Source organism: Mirounga angustirostris, unplaced genomic scaffold, assembly GCF_029215605.1.
Source record: "Mirounga angustirostris isolate CCGP_5_RB_7025 unplaced genomic scaffold, mMirAng1.0.hap1 SCAF_1, whole genome shotgun sequence".
In the NCBI taxonomy this organism is placed as follows: domain Eukaryota; kingdom Metazoa; phylum Chordata; class Mammalia; order Carnivora; family Phocidae; genus Mirounga; species Mirounga angustirostris.
In genome coordinates, this window is record NW_026991709.1 from 114,463,328 (window position 1) to 114,486,843 (window position 23,516).

Genomic DNA, 23,516 nt, shown 5'->3' on the forward strand with positions numbered 1-23,516 from the left:
ATGGCCTCTAAAGGTAAGAGTAAATATAGCTAGCTAACAAATTTTTCTTTATTTATGACTAAAAATACTCAGTTGTGGGGATTTTACAATCAGTAAGATTGATACTTTAAAACCTGTCATTTATCACTTTTGAACACTGGAATTTTTTAACTTCAAGGAGCATGTTCCATTAAATTAAAAAAAAAACACTATCTGATTCAATGTAAAAGTTAAGATATAAACAATGTTTTAGTTATCATGAATATAAATATAGTGAATTAATAAGAAAGGCTGCACAGCAGAATTTAAAAGGGTAATATTTAATGCCAAACACAAGGACAGGTTGATATTCCAAGTTTAAAGGGATTTGAAGAAACCTTTTCACACATAAGTTAAAAAGTGTTAAAGTACAGTTCAGTATTTTTAAAATTTCCTATTTGTTGTTTAAAATGTGTGGTACAGCAATTTATTTTAAAGAATTGAATATGTGTTATTGGTAAGTTCTAATAAATTTAATGGACTAGAAGTAAATATTACTGAATTATGAAACAAAAATCCTCCAAAATCCTTTGATAGTAAATTATATGTATAAAAGCAAACAGAAAATAACTAATTTGAGTAAGCAGATTAATTAGGGACTTTGTTGGGGGGGGAGCTGGGAATTTTTCCCTCAACTTCCTAAAACTGCATAAATATCATCAGTACTGTCTTACTTCAAATAACTTCTCAAAAGACAAGATATATGGTTGTTTTTGAAAGTAATAAATTTCAATCTCACTAAAAACACTTATGAAATTATATTAAAAATGAGATTATAGTGTGTTTCATTCCATTATCACAACAAACCATTAAACTCTAGCCTATAATAAAAAGTTTTAGCATGAAGAATTATGATTAGTATAATTGGCAGAAACCTTTTAACCTAATTACAAATAGGATGGTAGAGTCCACCAATTTAAAATATCCTAAATTAAATTAATGAAGCATTCAAAGAAGCATGTATGCTTATTTGCTTTCTTTATCAAAACACACTTTGGGATGCTATTTAATATAGAACAATTCAACATTTAATGTACACCAGTCCCTGAATATCATGGAGAAAGCTCAAGCAAATTGTAAATTATAGACATGAAACAACAAAATCATGAATTTTAATATATGTGTGCCTCATTTTTTATATTTGAAAGCGAACAAAAGAAATCTTGACAAGTCTTTTCTTTCATTTAAGACTGACACCAACACTTAATACAAAACACTTCATCACTTTATAAGAGTTACAGCAACAACCGTAGCCTGTAAGGTAAAGAGTTGCAGAGTATGTGAAATATTTATAAGCTAGTTATACATTTTTAAAAGAGTAGATAGAAATTCAAAGCCAGATAGAAATTCAAAGGAGTTCCTTCTTTATCTGGTGGTCTGAGTCTTTGTAGAAACTTGTGACTGGAAAGCAATAGTAAGATCAAAATATGATTAATCTACCAAAAAAGCAGTGATGTTCAATAATGATAAAGACTCAACCACTAAACTTAGAGGCAAAACTTCGGGTGGAAAACTAATATTCCTGAAACCTACTCAAATTATTTAGCACATGAAGTGGGCAAAACATCTGTTAGAGACTCTATTCAAAGGAAATGAAAAATGAACCTTCCTTTTGAATCAGAAATCTGGCTTGAGAGGGCAAGTCAGATTATCATCATTATTTACCTAAAACATGTTTGCAGACAGTTTTCTTCGAATACGTTGCAGGACATACTTATAACATTGTGAAAGTCCTCTGGCCCATGAACTGTGTTGGCAATTATTATTTTCCCAGGGAATACAGGGTAATTGGATATTTCACACATTTTGTGGGCAGTTTAATCAGCACCACTAAACCAAAGGACAGTCTGAATACTGGATGTCATTAGAACTGAAGAAATACTTGTGTGGTCTGGAGTCCCCTGATTTAGTATAAATAAACACAATTTAAGAACAAGTTGGTCCCAAATTTTAAGTTTGAGAAAGACGGGAGTTTCCAGGATGATCTAAACTGAACAGAAGCTATCTTTAAAAGCTGCTCCAATATGAACTGAAATCTCAGAAAAGGAAGCAAGTGATGTCACAATGGTGATTCCAAGAGTTTCCCGCTGAGACTCTACTCAGACTTTTGACATGATTTGCCCTGGGCCCGCAGGGCATCACTGCTTATGGACCTGCTTTGAGGTCTCAGGACCCAAAGACCTGGGTCCAGAATGTAGTGTCACTTCCAAGACACTCAATAATCTACATTTTGTCACGGCAGACATAGCTTACAAGATAGAATTGGAGTAATTTGCTAATCTTTCTAACAATAAAATTGATGAGAGAGAATCTAATTATCTTCTGTCACCTATTATTAGAAATTGACCCCTATATGTGTTTTTTTTTAATTGAAGGATAACATGCATACAGTAAAGTGCGTAAAGAACACCAAACTTAAGTTCATGATTTTTTAAAACAAGGATGCACCTGTGTAACCACCAACAAAATTACAAAATAGAACATTTCTGGCACCTCATAAAGTTCCCTTTTTTGGTCAACAGTCATATACCTTCACACCCAGGATGAACTGCTATCCTAAATTTTATCATTATGAACTGGTTTTCCTCAGATCATAATTTTGCCTCTATTTTTCTCTGAAAGTCGATGACAACAGTGCTTTTGGCACTAAGCTAAAGAAAAGATTGTTTGTTCCATATTACTATTCCCAGTTGACCTTGCTGTATTGGTCATCAGCTCTTCTCCCAAATCCGACATGATGTTACACAGTCTTCCTCTCCAGTTTGCTAATGGAGGTTTCATTTAGGCCACCTTCTCCAGAGCAAGAGGAGTACTTGAGCCCCTATGCTTTTTGTCTGCCCAGATCTGAGAAGTTCAGGATGGGTCCTGTGGGAAGCAAACTGCTATAATATTCTTGGTATGGAATTCTATCTTATTCTATTTATTTATTTATTTATTTATTTATTTATTTATTTATTTATTTAAAGATTCAATTATTTATTTGAGAGAGAGAGCGAGGGGGTGACAGAAGGAGAGAGAGAGAATCCTGAAGCAGACTCCCTGCTGAGCACAGAGCCCCAACATTATATTTTTAATATAATTTCATATGATTCATGACTCTGGGATCATGACCCAAGCTGAAGTGAAAAGTCGGCAGCTTAACCAACTGAGCCACCCAAGTGCCTCTATATGGACCTCTGTTTTAATGAGGCCAAATGACAAGTTTGTTTCCATATGGTCCAAACACTAAAGCATGTCCAAATTCTAAATGTCACAGACCAATACAAACTTTAATACCTATCTTCATCCATTCCTACAACTTGAAGTTTAAATAAACAAATGAATCACCTGGCAATTGTTTCTCATTAACACTACATGTATACACAAACTTAGAGCCGATTATTACTGCAAATAGTTTATGTCAATGTTCAAAGGACCATTCCTTGGATGCCCATGTTCCTTCACCAGTTTGTTTTGTTTTATTTGTTTGTTTGTTTGTTTGTTTAATCCCTTTCCAAGAACTCATTCAGGCTAGGCTCTAAAAATTTGGGACCAACTTGTTCTTAACATTCAGGCTATGCTTGAATTTTCTTACTAGGGGGGAATTTACTATGTCCAAAGGAAACTCAGTCCTTTCTTCAAATTTATTTTTTAGAGACTTAAAAATTCTGAAAAATACACCCCTACATACACACAACTTACATGAATTCGGGAGAGACTGAGAGACCATTCTAATCTACTGTGAATTATATAGATGTCACTCCAACTTTAGTATATGTACAATAAGAGTACTTACTCAAATTTGTGTTGTGCCACTGTTATAAACGTCTCCTTATAGTAGACCATTTTCCTTGTCCTTTCCATTCATATGTCTTTAGAATAGTGGGAATTACTTGTTTTCATAATGGCCCCTCTAATATTTGAAAATTCCTATCACGAATCTTGATCCATACCTACGCTCAATCTAGGACAGCATAGTGTTGTCAAACTAAATGAATGCAAATGTGAGAAGTCTAATAATTTATGGATTAATAAAGAAGAGGAATAAAAACTCTGATGGGCTTTGAAAAAAATGGTATCTAATGAGGGAGAAATCTAAATGGCAATCATGTGAAAAGAAAAAGGAAAAATGATAGTAGAAAGGCAGTAATTTATAATTTTTTTTAAAAATGAGATTTTTCCACACATTATTACGTCTTACGCATACTACTACATGGGTTCCTTGACTAATGCAGGATAAATAGCAAATATCTACACTTTAATCTAACAGATAATTGGAATAGTAACAGTTTTACCTGGCAATAATATAGAAAACAGGTGATTCTCTAAAAAAAAAAAAAATCAAAGCCAAACATTATAGAATTCTGTAATTATTTTATCTTTTGTAATATTAAGTAAGCTACAAAAGGATTCACACTGTCAAAAATGTTTGGATGCTTTTATACAAAATACTGAGAAATCATAGCTTCATTAGATATTATACTGCCCTTAAGCTCATAAATTAGCTTGAATATTCTCATAGTATGTAGAATTAAACCATTAGTTCTCAAAGTATGTGGTCAGAACAGCAGCATTAGCTCATCTGGGAACTTAATAGAAATGCAAATTCTCAAGCCTCACTCCTGACCCAACTCCTTAAGCAGAAACTCTGGAGTGGGGCCCAGGAATGTGTGTTTTAACAAGCCTTCCAGGTGGTCTGGTAGAGCCTAAACAGTAGGACCTCTGAATTAAACTTAGCCATAGCAGTAGGATTGGTAAAAAGAGACAAAATATTTTCAGAAATTACAAGGTACCCTCATAATATTTGAGGAAGGGAGAATATGCCTTGAAACTGATAATTATGATTCAAAACTGATGTCTAAGTTTATCCTTTTGTGAGTAAAGAATATCCTAGTTCTTTTTACCATTTCTTTTTCTTTTGGAGTTTATAATTTTTCAGCTCTTTGAACAGTTTAACTTGCTTTCAAAAATATATTTTTGGTATCATTTATTTTGCCCAAATTATCTAACATTTTCTCAGAACTACTATTACCTGTCTTCTGCATTCCTTTTTCTCTGGCTTAGGGGGTAAGTGATGGCAACAGTGAATAGGGAAGATGCAGGAGACCGCTGACCCTCTGAATTCAGAAGTAACAAATACTATGAGAAAAACTCAATGAAATGGCCTAAATTTAAATATTCATTTAAAAATTCATTCTCTTGCAGATGCACAGAACCAAAGAAGTAGAGGTTTGCCTGGCTTTCTTCCTGGAGCTCCAGACCCTGACCACAGCTTTCACGTCTCACTTGCCAACCCAGGGAACCAAGTGTGGCAGCCAACTCTCCCGCCGCCAGGCAGTCTCCCTCCTGGTCTAGAATATTTAAGCCAGGTGTTTTTATCTCTTTATTTCTACACACTTTCACCCCTTAAAATGAATACAGACTTGGTTTCTTGCTTTTCAACCACGGTTGAAGAACTTCAACAAATCACTTATTGAAGTGAGAAAAGCAGTATAAATCATGAAATTATGAAAAAAAAATTACCTCTATTATTTGGAAAGAAATTTATTCTCTTTTATTCCCACGTCTATTTTCCTTATTTATTTGGCAGAGTGATGACACTAAACATTTTTGATGGAGCTGTTTAGCACATTTATCCTCCTTCTGCTCATTGCTCAAGGTATAAGCAAATCTATCCTCAAGGAATTGTCTGACATGTCTAGTCACCTACAGCTATTTAATTAAAGGATATTTATTGAGTACTTGCTATTATCAAGACATAAAAAGCATAAAACCTAGTCCCTCTCACCCAAACATTCTGCAACCTAAATGGCATGCAAAAATGTTGACAGAAAGTGCAAGGCTATGTACTAAAGCCAGATAAACACACAGTTGTAATGTGTGCAGGTGCATAGAAGAGAGAAAGGTTGTTAAGGATCTAAATACTCAGGAGAGACTCCCGTAATGATCTGAGAATTCAGTGTCTTCAACTGAATCTCAGAAGGTGCCTATAAATCCAAGGGAAAGCAAGTTACCAAGTTAACATCATTGTCTTTGATACTGTTGCATCTCCAGGCTGATTTGCCTAAAAGATCATATTATTATTAGATACAGTCATTGGAGGGTGAGCAGTGATTCAAGCCTTATAATAAATCAATCAAGAAATCCCATCATCTGAATTATGTGGCACATAAAAAACGATTATATTTATATATATTATTGTTGCTTTTGTATTTTATCCTGCAAAAGATTGGAAATACACTAATATTGAGATGTCAGCACATCTGCTGCTATTTTCAGCTTGTTTGGCATTCTTTCAAACTATAAAGTCTATCTCCTTTATCAAAATCAAATCTCTGTGTTAATTCCCTTAAGGTACAAGAGATTTCTGTTATGCCTGATAGGGTTTAAGCTGTATGCAGCATATGTTCCTGGGAAAATGTTTATAATTGCAGATGCCTTCTCCAGAAACCCACTGGCAGACAAATGTACTTCAGAGACGGGAGAGCTCAGGGAGATATGTAAAGGAGCTGGAAAAGCTAACCTACCATCTTCCATCTGCAGAAAGGATCAGCTGTAATAGCTGACTAGAGTTGATTAACTGCTGCAAGCTGTTTGGGAATGTTGTCAGACAAGGTTTTGCCAAGTATAAAAGTGATATACCAGTGCCAGAGGGCTGAGGTTTGATGATCACATATGGTCATCACATATTCTTCTTCCATCCATGAATGATGACACACCCGGAGCCAGATGCTTGATATGAATATATATATATATTTTTTACATTCCATAAATAGAGATATGAACTCATTGGCTTCAGTTCTAAAATGAAGTCAATTTTCCAGACATAATACCTTTGGTAATCTTTTTCAGAAAATAAAAATATGCCACAAATTGGTAAATAGTATACTTCAAAGGGAAAGGTAATTTATTCACCTTACACTAAAAGAACACTTGCTTGCTTTAAAGCAGTGTACTTACAACAGGATAAATGAGCATTTTAAATGTTTTATACCACAAGTCTGTAAGATATATAGATATATAGATATATAATGAATTTTATGTGTTAAATTTTATCCAAAAACCATAAGAATTAAATAACATCATGAGCATTTGAAAATAGTACATTTTTCAATAAACAGGAAAATATACAAAATATACAAAATCCTTCTAAATTAAAAAAATCAAAGTAAAGGGGCGCCTGGGTGGCTCAGATGGTTAAGCGTCTGCCTTCGGCTCAGGTCATGATCTCAGGGTCCTGGGATCGAGTCCCGCATTGGGCTCCCTGCTCCTTGGGAGCCTGCTTCTCCCTCTGCATTTCTCTCTCGCTCTGTCTCTCACGAATAAAAAAAAAATAAATAAAAAAAATCAAAGTAAAAACTCATCTATTCTCCTTTAATCAAGTCCATCCAATGACTAATGAAAATCTTATTTCTATTAACAATTTGAAAATAAATTTTCAGGTATGTATATAAACATATAAATACATAGATACACATGCACATATATATTTGTGTACATGTGCATATATGTATATGTGTATGATATATATATATATATATATATATATATGGATGTATATGTGTGTGTGTATTTAAGTCATTCATGTAGAGCTAAACCTAAGAATAAACTAGAGATCTCTCTTTGGATTAACATGTTCATAATAGTCAATATCATTTTATCTTATTAGTGTCAAAGGACAATTATTATAATTTAGTCATCTAGAGGTAGGAGTAGTGAGTTAAAGTCTACAAAGACACATGTATAGGTATAATTTATTTTGAAGTACATATATTAAATGGAATCAGTGATACCTGTAAACCTAATAAATTATATATGAGAATTTATTCTTAAGCTATATATCCAAGGCTGTCATTAGATTTCCACTCTACGGCTTTCATACTTCAGTGCTTCACTTGCCCTGATACCTGAATATATGATTCAATCTGTCTAAAGTTTCCAACAATTCCTAGCCCATCATTTAATAGCAAAGGGTGGAAAGGGCTTATTTGGACCATAGTTTATAAGTGGCCCAGGACTACTTAAAGGAAACTGCAAGATCAAAACAAGACCCTCAAATCCAAGGGGGTTTCCCACAGAGACAGATCAAATCAAATACTATCACAGAGTTTGGGGTGTATAAAAGGTTAGAGAAATTAGGAAGAAAAGGTACTCAGAAGTTCCACAGTATCGATTAAGAATTGTTTATCCCAGTTCCTAAGATTAGTTTAGTGATGCCAATACAACAACGGAGTAGAAAGCATGTCAGAATTGGTGGCAAGCAGAAAGATCTGGCTTTAAATCCCAGCCCAGCCATTTACAAACTCTGCGATCCCAGGCCAACTACTCATTCCCTCTGGGGTTGTTTCTTCACGGGTAAAATGTAATGATGTCTACCTCTCTGAGTTTTTGTGAGGATTAAATCAAACGCTATGTCAAAATATCTACCACAGTGACTACCTCGTGGTGGCCACTAAATAAACAACTTCTAATTATTAGAGAGCAGAGGGGTACGACTTCCCTTTGCAATGTGGAGTGGATCTCAGTTGATAGTCTCTTAAGTTTCAAGACGAAGATTTGATCCATGGCACTAACATTAAAGTTCCTAGACTCAAACTTTAGTCTTGCCCCCACAGTTCTTCTCCCTCTCTAAGTTGGACCTCTAATGGACCCACTGCTAATGGACCCACCGCTAAATAATCATGGATGTCCTTTGTGACTTTTCTCTTCTCCCAACCCTCCATTTTCCTCAAAAGAGAACAGAACTAACAATAGTACATTTTTCAATAAACAGGAAAATATACAAAATATACAAAATCTACAAAAGACTGTTTCTAGTGTTTAAAAATTGCCAAATAATTGCTATACCAAAAAATTGCTAAAATAGGTTTTAGAATCTCTCAAATCATAAATGTATGGAAAATATTTTTTGTGGACCTTAAAAAAAGAGGCTACATGAACTCTTTTACCAATAATAAGATTTAAATAGAGGATGTGACATTAGTTGGCATTAGTTTTACCTGCACCTCAGGATATACAAGGAGAATGCAGGAAATAATGTAACTTCAAATTTTCCGGGTTTGTAAGGCCCAATCAATACCAAATATTACTAATGACTATTTCAGTTTAATAGTCACCAGTGAGTTTATTAAAGTGAAGGGAGAATGAAGTGAAGAAATTTAGAGGCAAAAGAGAAAATGAAGTGTTGGAAAAGACAATGGTCTTCAGGGTTCATGAATTTACCTTAGTGAAAAATAAAATTCATTCAAAGAACATATTTTAATATTTCCTTTAAACATTTGCATTGTATACTTTTTAATATAGTCATTTCTCAACTATCTATGAGTACTTTATCTCTGTAAACTAACTTCATTTTTAATTACATAAAGCAAATTTTATTATGTTAGCTGTTAATGGCAAAACTTATTCTGCTTAAATGGGTATTTCGTTGGCACCAGTAGGATTTCTGATTGTTGTTGTTGTTGTTGTTGTTGTTGTTTTTCTAGTCCAGAGGAGAGTATGAGTGAGAACAATTTACAGAATGACCTCTCTCCGCTTTAACAAAGACACTTTATTTCTGTGAGGAATGAGTTGAGAGTGAAAGAGAAGTTAGGCAGGGTGGAGAGGGGAGGCCAGGCATTCAGATCATTGCTTAAAAAAATGAGTTTAAAAAACTTTTAGGCATTATTATTCAGAGACTCTTTAAAAATCTTCAGGTATTGTTTCCACGAGTTACTCTTTTATCCCTTTGTCACAGAAAGAACACAGTGTTAACCACAGTTCCTAATCTTATTCTGGGCAATTCTGGCTTGGAATTCTCAGGGTTCTTGTATTTGTTTTTTTTATTTTTACTTGAATACAAAAGATATCATCTTTTTCATTATAAAATGTGAGCTGTTTTCAACCATTTCCTGGTAGAGAACATGAAAATTACCAAATTTAATGTGTTAAACAGGTTAATAGTAATATCTCCAAAGGTTTTCAAAGTGTGATGTAATGCTTTTATTTCCTTTATGTCATTCTTTAACAGTTAGACCTGATAATTATACACCAGCAGGTGGAGCTTCTTGGAAGTAAGTGTACTATATTCTATATTTATTAAAACTGTTAAAAATATTTTAGGCGTGGGGCACCTGGGTGGCTCAGTTGGTTAAGCAACTGCCTTCGGCTCAGGTCATGATCCTGGAGTCCCGGGATCGAGTCCCACATCGGGCTCCCTGCTCGGCGGGGAGACTGCTTCTCCCTCTGACCCTCCCCCATCTCGTGCTCTCTCTCTGTCTCATTCTCTCTCTCAAGTAAATAAATAAAATCTTTAAAAAAAAATATTTTAGGCTTCAGAAATTTTGTTATATTTAAATATCTCATAATAAAGTTAAATGTTGAGGAAAAAATTAAATAAAAAAGATCAGTAGGTCTCCTTTTTAAAATAAACACTCAAAGTAAATTGTTAGCCTGATATAGATAAACCTAAAAGCATAAAACTTTCCAAATCTTTGGTAATATTGTTATCAGGAATCTAACATTATTTTTATCTTAAACTAATAAAAGATGTTTGATCATTTCAATGCTTGTTAATAATTTATTTCCTTACTAATTTCAGAAATGGAAATCAAGGTTGAAACTAAATAACAAAACCCATTCTACTCCTGAAACTAATATTACACTGCATGTTAACTCACTGGAATTTAAATAAAAACTTGAAACAAAACCAAAAATAAATAAATAATAGAAACCCATCGAACAAAATTTGTTGTTTTATCATTGAATTGGTGATTCATCAAATGGCTTGTTATTTAACAATACACAGATTTACAACAATGATTAACTGAATTCAAATTACTTGGGTATTTTTTGTCCGTAATATTCTATATTATATCTAAAATATGTCAAAATTGTAATAAACAGCAGAATAGCATGCAGCTGTAGATATACTGTTAAATAGATCTTAAACAAAATCATTACTATGCTGTGAGTTGTTCCAATAAATTCCACAGCAATGATAGAAGGATTATTTGAGGATTCGATTCTTTACAGATTTGTTTCTTCAGTTGAAAAGTGGAACTACATGTTCCAAGTAGGTCATATATCTGAAATCAAAATTTAGTCATTGCACAGCTTTGTTCTCAGTACTTTGATTTCCATAGCTAAGTCCTCAAATTTTAGAGCATGGAAGTAGATTTGGGTGAAGAAGATACCATATACTTAATAATTAGTCAGTGATTCTGTTTCCTTTTAATAATACTACCCCTTTTACTTATTTAAAGATTTGATACTAGGCAATAGTACTGTTTTGATGAATTTTTTTTTCCTCCCTTAGTGATCCTTGGCACTGAGACCTCCAACAAATATGAGATTAAAAACAGCTTGGGGCAAAGAGTTTACTTTGCAGTGGAAGAAAGCATCTGCTTCAATCGTACCTTCTGTTCCACGCTGCGATCTTGCACTCTGAAGATCACAGATAACTCAGGTCGGGAGGTGATTACAGTCAACAGGCCTCTGAGGTGTAACAGCTGCTGGTTCCCTTGCTACCTTCAAGAGGTTAGTCATTGGCTGTGTGTGTACTTTTATTTTTCTATGTTTGAAAAGATTAGCAATTATTTAATAAATGGCATTCATCTGGAGCCATAAGGCAATTCACGTTTCGATTGTTTGAATTAGTAGTATGCTTCTTGCTCCTTTAGGATCAGAATAGCTTAAGGACTTGGTGATTCACTAGCTTGTTGTTTTTATTTTTTTTTTCTCTCCAACAAAAAACTATAGTGGCTTCCGTGAATGGGTAAAGACAGCTAATGTGTCATGTGAATAGGACACATCCTCTTGAATCTCTGTATTAGGCACATAATTGTAATATCTATGAGATCCACCATTAAGCAAATCTACCCTTTGCATTCTCTAACTGTAGCAAAGTTCAGAAAGTGCTGAGTAATACTAAACTCTTTCAAGGTGTTCTCTTGGTTAGGTATTATTTTTAGTACAGAATCTCACATCCCATTCATCCATTTATGACAAACTTCAAACTGTGACAAAGACTACGTTATTGTTCTGAAGGGAGTCATTTAATTATTTTAATATATAATAGATTTTCATCATTATCTAATAGATCTACAATAATAACTTTCATTGACATAATGCCGTTAAGTCGATACGGAACGTTTACTTACTTTAACATCTTTGATATCATAACATCTGTATGAGCTAGAGAGAATGGGTTTTACTTTCCACATTTAGCAATTGAGAAAACTGGGGCTTTAGGGATTGGAGGTAATTTACATATCCACAAAATATCATGAATGGGGCTTGATCTACTGTTCTTATTCAAACCCCAGTTTCTCAAAAAAAGAAAAAAAATGGTTTCTCTATTGAGGACCTATGTTTAAGTACTCTACTTGGCATGATGAGAAATATTAGTATGGATGGGGGTTAACTGAGGAAGTTTCTAGCAATATATATTGAAGCTAATTCTCCAGCTATAGGCAGTTGCCTGGCTAAGTGATAAAATGGAGCAGGTCCTCATACATGGAGTCCAAGAATCTTCATCCTCCTACTGAGGATATTTAAGATCTAATATGCTCTAAGATGGTATAGTCAGTATAATATATCTATTTGAAAGTTTCTGATAATTGATGTTTTATTTCATAGTAGCCCAATGTCACATAAATGAAAGGTAAGATGTATCTTGATACCCATTAACAATTTTTCAAAATGTGGTCAAAATCAAACCAGTTATTTTAAGAGTGATCCCAGGACAAATCTATATAATTCTTTCTTTTTAGTGTTTTTTTTAATTTAAGTATAGTTGACACACAAAGTTACATTACTTTCAGCTGTACAACTTAGTGATTTGACCAGTCAGATCTACATAATTCCAAGCACTCTCAGTGAAACCAACTCTGTTGATCCAAGAACACTACAGACATACACATAAGACTATGAACTTAATAAATTAAAAAAAGACAAAAGGTAAACAGATTATAAGGAGTTGGTTTGATTTAAAAGCAAACAATTTTCATTTTTACCCACCTCTAGTTTATTTCACAACACATTTGATTTGACTACATAAATACCTTGAGATACAGTATGATGAAAAATACAGAAATTAAGGAAATGAAGGTAATGGGGAAAATACTAAAGTAAAGCCTGAAAATGCAATTGCTAGTCTATAATGCTTTGGAAGAAGTTAAACAGAAATCAAATTGGTATGTAAAATGGTACCTTCACAAGAAGCATTTGTTTTTAATTGAACACAGAGAAGCTAGAAGTTGACAGCCTGAAGGGAAAACAATCACGAATAGCTAATAATTGGTAAGTGAGGGATAAAAATAGATGTGTGTTGTGGCAACACAGGAGAGGGAGTAGATTGGAAATACCTCATGGGAAACAGCTTTAGTGCTTGACCAACTGCCATACTCGGGACAAAAATGGCAAAGAAGCCAGCGTCCCATGGTCAGAAGACAATTCTGGGATAGGTTGTCTTCAGGGAAGTATGATTAAAGACATGGACCTTTAGTTTATAATGCCAAGCATATCTATACAGTGAATTTCTTTGTTTCTATAAAATAATGGGAAAAAAAAATCCACTGCTGTGTTTTTTTGTAGCAGATATTTAGAATATCTTGTAGAATACAAAAATAATTTCATAAAAGTTACTGTTTAGAAGTAAATTGACATTGTTGTAAAATAAAAATACAATAACCTTGGAAAAAATCTTATTTTATTATTGTCTCTTCTTACAGTTAGAAATCCAAGCCCCTCCTGGTACTATAGTTGGTTATGTTGCACAGAAGTGGGACCCCTTTCTGCCTAAATTCACAATCCAAAATGCAAACAAAGAAGATATTTTGAAAGTTGATGGTCCTTGTGCAACATGTGGCTGTTTTGGTGATGTGGATTTTGAGGTATGGATGACAGAATAAAGGAAGTTTTCACTTAGGTCCTGATTTTTTGCAACATAATTCAATTTTAAGATATTCAAATCCTGAAATATCTCTGAAATAAATTTAGAAGATAATATACTTGTGAAATAATGTAATAAGCCCATATTGTACATGCCAATAATAACTCATAATTTCAGTGATACTAAGCTCAAGATTTTTTTTAAAAAACATGCTAAAACTTTTTTGATTTATGTGGAATTACAGCACCCATGGTACAAAGCAAATACATACAGTTTAGAATCACCCTAAATTATATCTTATTTCCTGTAGCTCTGATGGTTACATATCCCAGTTCAGATCTCATCTAAAAAGCACATTCCATTAAAAACCACATTCCATTAAAATATCACTAATTTAAAACCTATGACCAGAACACCTGCTAACTTCATTTTGTAAAATAATCTACACTTAACTAAACATATTTGTGTAAATTCAATGTTAAAAAACAATAGAAAGTTGCAAATTCAGTTGTAAGAATATGAACTATCTTAACTGCCTTTCCTAGAAATACATTTTAGGCAAAGCAGATCGAATTTAAAGTGTATACTTGTTATTCTTTCCTTCATTCTTTATACATTCATGTATATCCCACCTAGGACATTCAGTTTGAGGGACTTCAGGGAACACTGTTCACCCAGAATATGATGTAAATTTTGCGATGTGAGCTGTTCTAACTCCAGTCCACTCTAAAAGGACTTGGCATGACTTTCCTAAGACTAAAGGATAGTCTCCTCATTCAGTGGGGAGTCTGCTTGTCCCTCTCCCTTTCCCTTTGCCCCTCCCCCCACTCTCTCTCTCTTAAATTAAAAAACAAAAAACAAAAAAACTAAAGGATAAAAATATGCCTTATGATTAAGACTTGAAAATTTTAGTACCGGGACACATGGGTGACTCAGTCAGTTGAGCATCTGCCTTCTGCTCAGGCCCTGATCTCAGGGTCCTGGGATCAAGCCCCACATTGAGCCTGAGCCCATGCCAGGCTCGCTGCTCAGTGGGGAATCTGCTTCTCTCTCTCCCTCTGCCCCACCCCATGCTCATGCTCTCCCTCGCTCTCACCCTCTCTCTCTCTCATGAATAAATAAAATCTTAAAAAAAAAAAAGAAGAAAAAGTTTTAGTATTTGTAGTAATGGATGTCCTAAGTAACTTTCTCTATTTTCTATCTTCTCCTGCCATACAGAAAGTGAAAGTTTATATTGAATCACTTTCAGCCTTTGAATGAGAAACAGGGCAAGCAAAATAGTTGATAAAGTTTAATTGTAGACTCCTTCTAGCTGAGGACTATAGATTTGGACTATAGATTTTTGATGTAAAATTAGTTTGCATTTCCTGTGTAATATATTTGCCCTGAGAATTTTTTTTAGTGAAAAATAGGACTTCGAGTTAGTTATAAAGGAATTACCTAGTAAATATATAGTATAATATGAAAATGAGATTAAGCAATGGCTGATAATATTTATGTTAGTAATTATAAAATCTTAGCAATAAAAATTTAAAAGTTTACAAATTATATCTGGAAAATTTCTTCTAGAAAATCTTATCTAAAATCTTTATCAAAAATATTTTCTTTTTCTTTCCTTTTTTTTTTTTTAATTGAAGAATTCAGGTTTGAAATCTGGACCTCAGGTAATAGAATTACCTTCAATGTTAGATCATGTAATTGAGACTATGTACCTGCTGCCATCTTGTGGTAGCCTGACCTTAATTATTTATTGGTATTATATTCTCAATCTGCTTACAAAAAGCAAAAAAAAAAAAAAAGGAATTAGGATAAATTAGACAACTGTCAGAAAAGCAAAATTCCTCAAGAGTGAACTATAAAGTTAAATCTACAAACTTATGCTTATATAAAGGAATGAATGACATGGAATTGTCACAGATGATGAATAAAATAATTCAAATCTCTCGAAGCAAACATACTAAGATACTTAACACCATTTGTTTCACGTTTAGATTTAACATCTCTTATTTTCTTTTCAAAGGTGAAGACCATTAATGAAAAGCTTACAATTGGGAAGATTTCGAAGTACTGGTCAGGATTTGTAAATGATGTCTTTACCAATGCTGACAACTTCGGAATTCATGTTCCCGCAGATCTAGATGTGACGGTCAAAGCAGCGATGATCGGTGCTTGTTTTCTCTTTGTAAGTATGGTCTTAAAGAGTATGAGTGATTTATTTCCCTTTTCTTGTTAATTACTATGGAGCCAATCTCATTTTGCACAGCATCATGTTTACCTCAAGGAGGTTTCTGCATAGAAGGCTAGTTTGGGACCAACTCTTCAGAAGTCAGAATTTAGGAATCTGCATTTCTAATAGGCAGCCCTTCTCCACTGGCCTTCATACCCTCTTCCTCAGGAATTGCTGCCCTGTCAAATCCTACTCATTATTTCTTCAAAGGCTTAGTTACCCTTCTCTTTCAATTTCAATTTAGATTTTTGGCTCATTTTCGCTTTCACTGGAAAATATGTAAATATCACATTATTTATCCTGGGTAAAGTTCAGGACTGTTTCATTGTTTAACAATGAATTAAGTGACATTCAGAATGTGAAAAGTACAGTTGTCTTGCCCTTCCAATATGAACGTGAGTACATGGATTCACAGGGATGAGTTAATATGTATCAGTTTCCATTATTACAAAGATACTATGTCTTTGTCCTTTTTTTTTTTTTTAACAACTTATAACCCATTAAAATATTTTCTTCTTGGTGTGGATATTGGTGATAGGAGAACAGAATTCAAGTAACACCTGTGCCAAATGCTTGGCCATCTCCTGTTCCTGATTTTTCCTCTAATATCTCCCTCATTGCTTACCATTATCAATGCTCTGACAAAAAGTCATGGAATTTTCAAATAAACCTGTATTCTTCCTCTTATATTTTGTTGTTCTTCATTTAGGATCTTAAATCTTATGGTTATATTAATGTGTGCTGCTGTGGGGGAAAATGGCTCTATCTACTCATTTTTTTCTAAAGACACTTGGGAAGTAGATTAACTAAAAATAATTCCCTAATGGCATTACTGAAAGATATTTAGGGTTTGATATAGAATATATATTTTTCCAGGAATTTTAACTCATTGGTTCCCTATCATTGGTAGGAGGTAGAATTTGTGTATTTGGATTGCTAGGTTTTTATACTTACCAGGTAGTCACTTACCTTCAATTCCCATTTGCATTTATAAATCTAACCAATTCCAGTCAATCTTGCCTATGACCTAATATTTCTTCCATTCCTTATTCTCCATATTATCCTCTATCCACTTGACAGGGCTTTTACTTTGCCACTTCCTGCTCACCTTTCCCATCTTTAATCATTCAGCACTTCAACACCAATCCCTCCAAGCATGCACACACACAGACACACAGACACACACACACACACACAGCTCTTTTCCCAAAACCTCAATTTAGCCTTTCTGATTAAGCTCTGTACTTAATGTTTATATTAAAAAACAGATAATCTTTAATCTGCCATACCCACTTATATTACATAACAGGCTGACAGTAAAAATGTACTGTCGACAATTTGCTATGCACTATAAATTGGAGAAGCTCTGATCCAGATAACACCCCAGTCATCGAAAAGATAACTTTTTAACTCCATTGTCTCAGGGAGAAGTATTCTCACTGAGAATATCTAATGCTCCCATCCATTTCTTTTTTTCCTTTTTTTTTTGGGGGGGGGGCGCAATATAGATTTTAAAACAATTTCTCACATGTATTGCCAAGATAAATCACTTACTTCTACATATAATTTGATAGGAAGAATTATGTTTTTATTTTTAAATGCTGTCTCCATTTTGTTACCTTGTGCTGAGAGAGAGACCTTCAGAAAGCTGCTGGTATGAGAATACTCACTGATCCAAACAGCAAAATTCACAAGTACTACCTAATGTTTGGTCTCCTCTGGTTCGATGCCTCCACTCCACAACCCACAGCTCTAACTACCCCTTCTCAAGTTCCCTCTGGTATAGTTTTCAGTACTTCCTGAGATGAATACCTAGTCACTAACCACATAGTCCATGATGATGTATGTAATACTTGTTCAAAAGTCAGTGTCTATTGCAACTTCCTGCACCAACACAATACCCTGCAAACCAAGTCTGCACTGTCTTGATCACCCAGGATTTTGACTGATGATACCCTGCTGATTCGGATAAGATTTCCAAGTAACTTGTATTCTGAAAACTAGTAAGTGTCGCCAAGCTTAAAATTTTTTGATTTTCCTCCTACTGATAAATCGCATGTTGCTGGAACACCACTGGGAAACATAATTGCATGATATAATCAGAGCTTACATGTGAGACTCCTGATCTTAGTTGTTGCCTTTTTGTAAATGCACTCATATTCACTTTATTTATTTGTAGGATTTTATGTTCTTTGAACATTCACTGGCTGGATTATGACAAGCAAGATGACAAAAACAATAAAATATGCAAGAATATATTTCAGTAAGTAAAGAAAACTTTAAATGATCTCTTTCCCTTTGAAGATATCTATATTTGACGCTCTTTTTCATTTTCTCCTAGAAATCCCGTGGGCCCTGGATTTCATTTTTAAGTGGTTTGCATATTTGCTTTTTTGGTAACAAATGTTAATTATTATATTTATTAAAGCATAATGTAATGAAGCAATTATTTGGTTGTAAATGCATGATAGCTAAAGACAAGATTACTGGCCCGAGCACAGAGTTGCTTTGAGAGATTGCCATTCTTTCTTTTTAATCCTTTTGAAGTTATTGCATGGGTAAGCATGAAAGATGAGAACTAAGGCTTGCAGCATCACTGATGAAAATCCAATGTTTAGAGAGCACTTTGAAGTTTTTTCTGGTACTAAGGCTGGTTACTAATCAAAAGGACTGGATTTCTAAAATATTTTTTCATAAGCAGTCTTTTGACTTTGTTTATTAATCTTATTGTAGTGAGACATTTTTACTTTATATCAGAAAAGCTGAAAGTTGGATAAATAATATGCTTAGAGATGAGGTGGAAGATAGAGGAAATCAATTTGTTCTAGTGGTAAGGAACTAATATTTCCATAAGGAAGCTAATATTTACAAACCAAAGCATGCCATAAACACATATGCACACCAGAGATTTAAATAAGCATATAAATAGACTTCTCAGTTAGTAAAAGCAGTGATATAGAGCAGGAACTTTACCTATTTACAGTGAGTTCAGTCAAGAAAGGGATGTAGGGCTCTGAAAAATTCACGATTCTAGGACTTAAAAATAAGCAAACAAAAACAAACAACACATGAGGCAAATGCAGAAGTCAGGGCATACAGTCAACTCAATTAATTAATGCCTTCTACTTTAAAGTTTTCAGAGTCCTCTAGATAACTACATCTGGTTATCCACTCATTTCCAAAGCCCACACAAGAAAAAATTTTTAGAATTTCTTTTTTAGGAATGATGATAGTTCTTCCCTTTCCAAAATGAGGAAACAGACTTGTTTTAAGCAGAGCACCCTGGAGCCATTTGGACTCTAATTTAGAATTATATAAAGACTACCCAAATTTCTGTCCACTTATAAAGGTGTTCAGAGAAATTCCAGGCAATCCCCCACTTAGAAACAGAAATGTGTTCCAAGTATCTATTACTAAATTAATTGGAACTAGGAATCTCTCATCTAGAAATAACACTGTATGTATCAGTTAAGCTCCCAAGATAGCTCACAAATAGCAATTTAGTCCTGGGTTCTGGGATCAGGCCTCTAGGTTGTATAAGATGGAAAGGAAAACAGTCACCTTTTCTGAGAGCCCCCTCTGTTGGTATCCCGCAGCAAACCCTAGAAGATTGGGTGGAGCAGAGTAGTTTAAGCATTAACACCAAAAAACACCCATGCTTCAAACCCAATCTTTCTCCTGGCGGTCCCATCCATTCTCTCAGCGTCACTGGTATGACCTGAGTGTTGGAACAGTAGGGTCACAGAAGCAAACGGCCATCCTGTGTGTGATAGACATTGTCTTGAGTCTGCTTGTGTTAGCCACGCCTCTGTACATTGGTCCTATAGTCTTTCTCAACTTTCTCAGGTTTCCCATGTGTTACTTTGGAGAGCTGTGGTGACGGTTGAGGGGACTGCAGTGTTTCCTCTCTTTCCCCTTGATCTATTTTAACTAATGTGTGTGTGACTTATCCATAACCAGCTAAGGAAGGGACATTTTTAAAGCTGATGCTTATTAACTAATAAAATGGAGAAAAATAGCTAGCATTTTCAGAGGGCTTATTACATGTCAGGCACCATGCTTCATATGAATTCCTGGTGGGGGAACAAAATGCAGTAAAAACAAAGGAAGATCAGGCAGTATGTGGAAGACTGCCTGGCACCCTATCTTTCCCCCTCCTCAAATTTTCTCCTTAAAGATGAATCTGCTTTCATATCTTCTTGTATTTTTGATTTCTAAACTGATTTTTGTAATTTATGTCATAACAGCAGCATTTGACACTCTCATGGTGGGGCAAAATTATAAATACTACATTTTAACATGACAAACATTTGGATTTAAAAAAGAATATTTAAATGGTTTAAAATGCCTGCTTCTAATGGAGACTCTCTAAAGATAAAAATTCTTCTTAGAATACAGTGCTTATTTCAAAGTTGGCTATATTAAACAAAAACCTCCTGTATTACTTTGCTCCTGAATTGCACACTACAACAAATTAAGATCCATCCTATCTCCTCTTCCTCATTAAAGGTGAAACTGATCTTTACATGTCTTTTGTGCTCTACTTTTTCCTTCCTTTCCCACCAAACATGAGTCCGTGAACAACTAGCAAGACTCACTCTTCAGTAACATTTTCAGTAAAAAGTATGCAGCTCTAGAATGAGGAGGGCCCTCTGTACGTCACAGTTTTCTGGTTTACTACCTCTCCTTGACCCCACCACCCTCTCAGAACACAGGCTCCCCACTGTTTATTCTGAAATGTACTGGGAAAGACTTGACCAGCTTCAAATGCCTTTTCTTTCTCTTTCTCTCTTTCTTTCTTTCTTTCTTTCTTTCTTTCTTTCTTTCTTTCTTTCTTTCTTTCTTTCTTTCTCTTTCTTTCTTTCTTTCTTTCTTTCTCTTTCTTTCTTTCTTTCTCTTTCACTCTTTCATTAAGTTAATAAATATTTACTGACTCCCTCCATATGCCAAAAATATAGTACCCCTGCCTTTGGTGGAGCTTATAGTTAAAAGAGATTGTCATTAATCCAGTAATGGCACACACAAAGGTTAGACTTCAAACACAAGTGTTTACAGGAGATGGACAAGGTGCTAGGTATGACAGAGGTATGACTTGGTCAGGTTGTGAGGGAATGATGGTAGATTTAATATATAAAGAATAAGTGGATCAGAAGGAAGAATGTGTTTGGCTTAGGTGCTAATATTTGCAAAAGTTCTGTGATGGAGGAGGACATGACAATCTCATGTGACTTGAAGAAGGCCAGTGACTAAAGTTTAGACGGTGGGGAGGAATATGGTACAAGATGAGGATGAATAGGGCCTGAAGGCCATGTTAAAGATTCTAGACTCAGTCTCATCAGCAAAGCATCTGATGAAAATTCATAAGAAAAGAGTTAACTGGGTGCCTGGGTGGCTCAGTCATTAAGCATCTGCCTTCGGCTCAGGTCATGATCCCAGGGTCCTGGGATCGAGCCCCGCAACAGGCTCCCTGCTCAGCGGGAAGCCTGCTTCTCCCTCTCCCACTCCCCCTGCTTGTGTTCCCTCTCTCACTGTCTCTCTCTCTGTCAAATAAATAAATAAAATCTTTAAAAAATAAAAATAAATAAAATTAAAAAAAAAGAGTTAACGGATTAAAGATTAGATCGGGGAGAGTGCAGGAAAGGATGCTCATGGACCAATTAGCAGGTTACTAAGTAGTTTAGGTGACAGTTATTGGTAGCCCAAACTTGTGGCACTCACATAAAGGGGGAGAAGTGAACAGATTCAAGATAAATTTAGGGGGTAAAATCACCATTACTTGATGCTGGGGTGAAATTGAAGATTTGAGGAAGAAGGAATTTCTAACCTACACCATTTACTGACAGAGAGAAAATTAGAAGAGGCTTGTCTGGGGATAAAGAGCATGGAATCAGTTTTAAACATACTGATTTTGTAATTCATAAGTTTTCCAAAAGGAGATGTCAAATAGGCAGGTGGGCATCTTTTCAGCTAGTGTATTTCTGAAGAGAGGTGAGTATATATGACATATATATGGACCCACAGAGATCTGAATAATCACTAGTTAACTTCAAGGACATCCCTAAAAAATATTTTAAAACATGCTTGGTCAGTGAACATATTCATTCACTTATTTAACTAATATTTTACAGAATTCCTTCTATATACTAAGCACCATATTAAGAAGGTGAGATATTATGCTAAGTAGCAATTATTCCTACTCTAAAGATGCATTCAACAAATATTTATGATGTTGTTATTATGTACTAGGCATCTATGTCAGCATGAAATTTCAGCAGTGAAGAAGGCAACAAGGTACCTGCCCTCTTGGAGCTCATGTTCTAATACAGATGGGCAATAAACCAACAGATAACAAATATCACATAATCATAGGTGATCATAAATACTGATAGAGTTCATCACTCAATATATAAAACAGTAAGTTGAATTTATTGCTTGCTCAGGCAAGGGAGAGCTGAGCTTATAAGACATAGTTTACAAGAAAAGGAGAAAGCTTACACAGGGTTTTGGAAAAGTGTGAAGTATAGAAGCTGGAGTGTTAACTTTAGCTATAGAAATGTGTTTCCCAGAGTAAGACTGTTTCTGACTGGCTGACTCTCAGAAATGTTCACTGGACTAAAGCTGTCGTTGATTACCTGATTTTTCAAAAGTAGATTGCAGGGAATGTTACTGAATTTTTTTCACACATGTGCGCACTTTTGTAATCAATCACTGATTAAACAAGTTTAATACTGGTTTTGATTGTTACTCATTGCTATGATGAACAATCAGTTTTTTCATGAAGAAAAGTAATTCAGAACAAAGAAATAGAGAAAAATGGAACTGCTGTTGCATTGGAGCAGAGAAAAGGGGAAAGGGCAGCAATTCATTAGAATATGTGGAAAAACAGAGTTCCAGGCAGATGGAAAAGTGAGTTCAAGGGCTCAGAGTCACGAGCCTGCAGGGCAACTTTGAGAAACACCGGTAGCCTGTGCAACCGAGGTATACGTGGCCAGGGACTAGATCATATATAGTCTTGCAAGGCAAGGTATGGAAGAGGAATTAACAAAACCTGGCACTTGATTGGATATAAGATATGGAATATTAAGAACTCAAGGAGAAGCCCCAGTTTCTATCCAGCCCCAGTCTCTGTTGTGGGAAGCTAAAGGGATGGCTATACCATTCACCATAACGAGTGCATACAGTGTCACAGGTGGCATGATAAAAGAACGTACATCAAGGCACAAAAAGAGGAAACATTCAATACATTTAGGGGGAGAGATTAGAGCCCTTAGAGAGTAGATAACAACGCATGAGATGAGTGTGTGTCCCTCTGGCCAGGTGGGGTAAAAGCCAGGAAGTGAACACCTCGGAGAACATCCCAAGCCAAGAGCATGGCGCCTGGGTGGCTCAGCCAGAGGAGCACAAGACTCTTGATCTTGG

At 34.9% G+C, this 23,516-nt stretch overlaps 1 protein-coding gene across 1 annotated transcript; it reads left to right on the forward strand.

Annotated features, from left to right (window-relative positions):
* Window positions 1–18,315, forward strand: LOC123834646 (phospholipid scramblase family member 5). Its single transcript, XM_064575876.1, has 7 exons — window positions 1–13; window positions 5,203–5,366; window positions 10,007–10,049; window positions 11,294–11,514; window positions 13,710–13,871; window positions 15,891–16,052; window positions 18,277–18,315. The coding sequence occupies exons 1-7, from the start codon at window positions 1–3 to the stop codon at window positions 18,313–18,315; spliced, it is 804 nt and encodes a 267-aa protein (XP_064431946.1).
* Window positions 18,316–23,516: the final 5,201 nt, after the last annotated feature.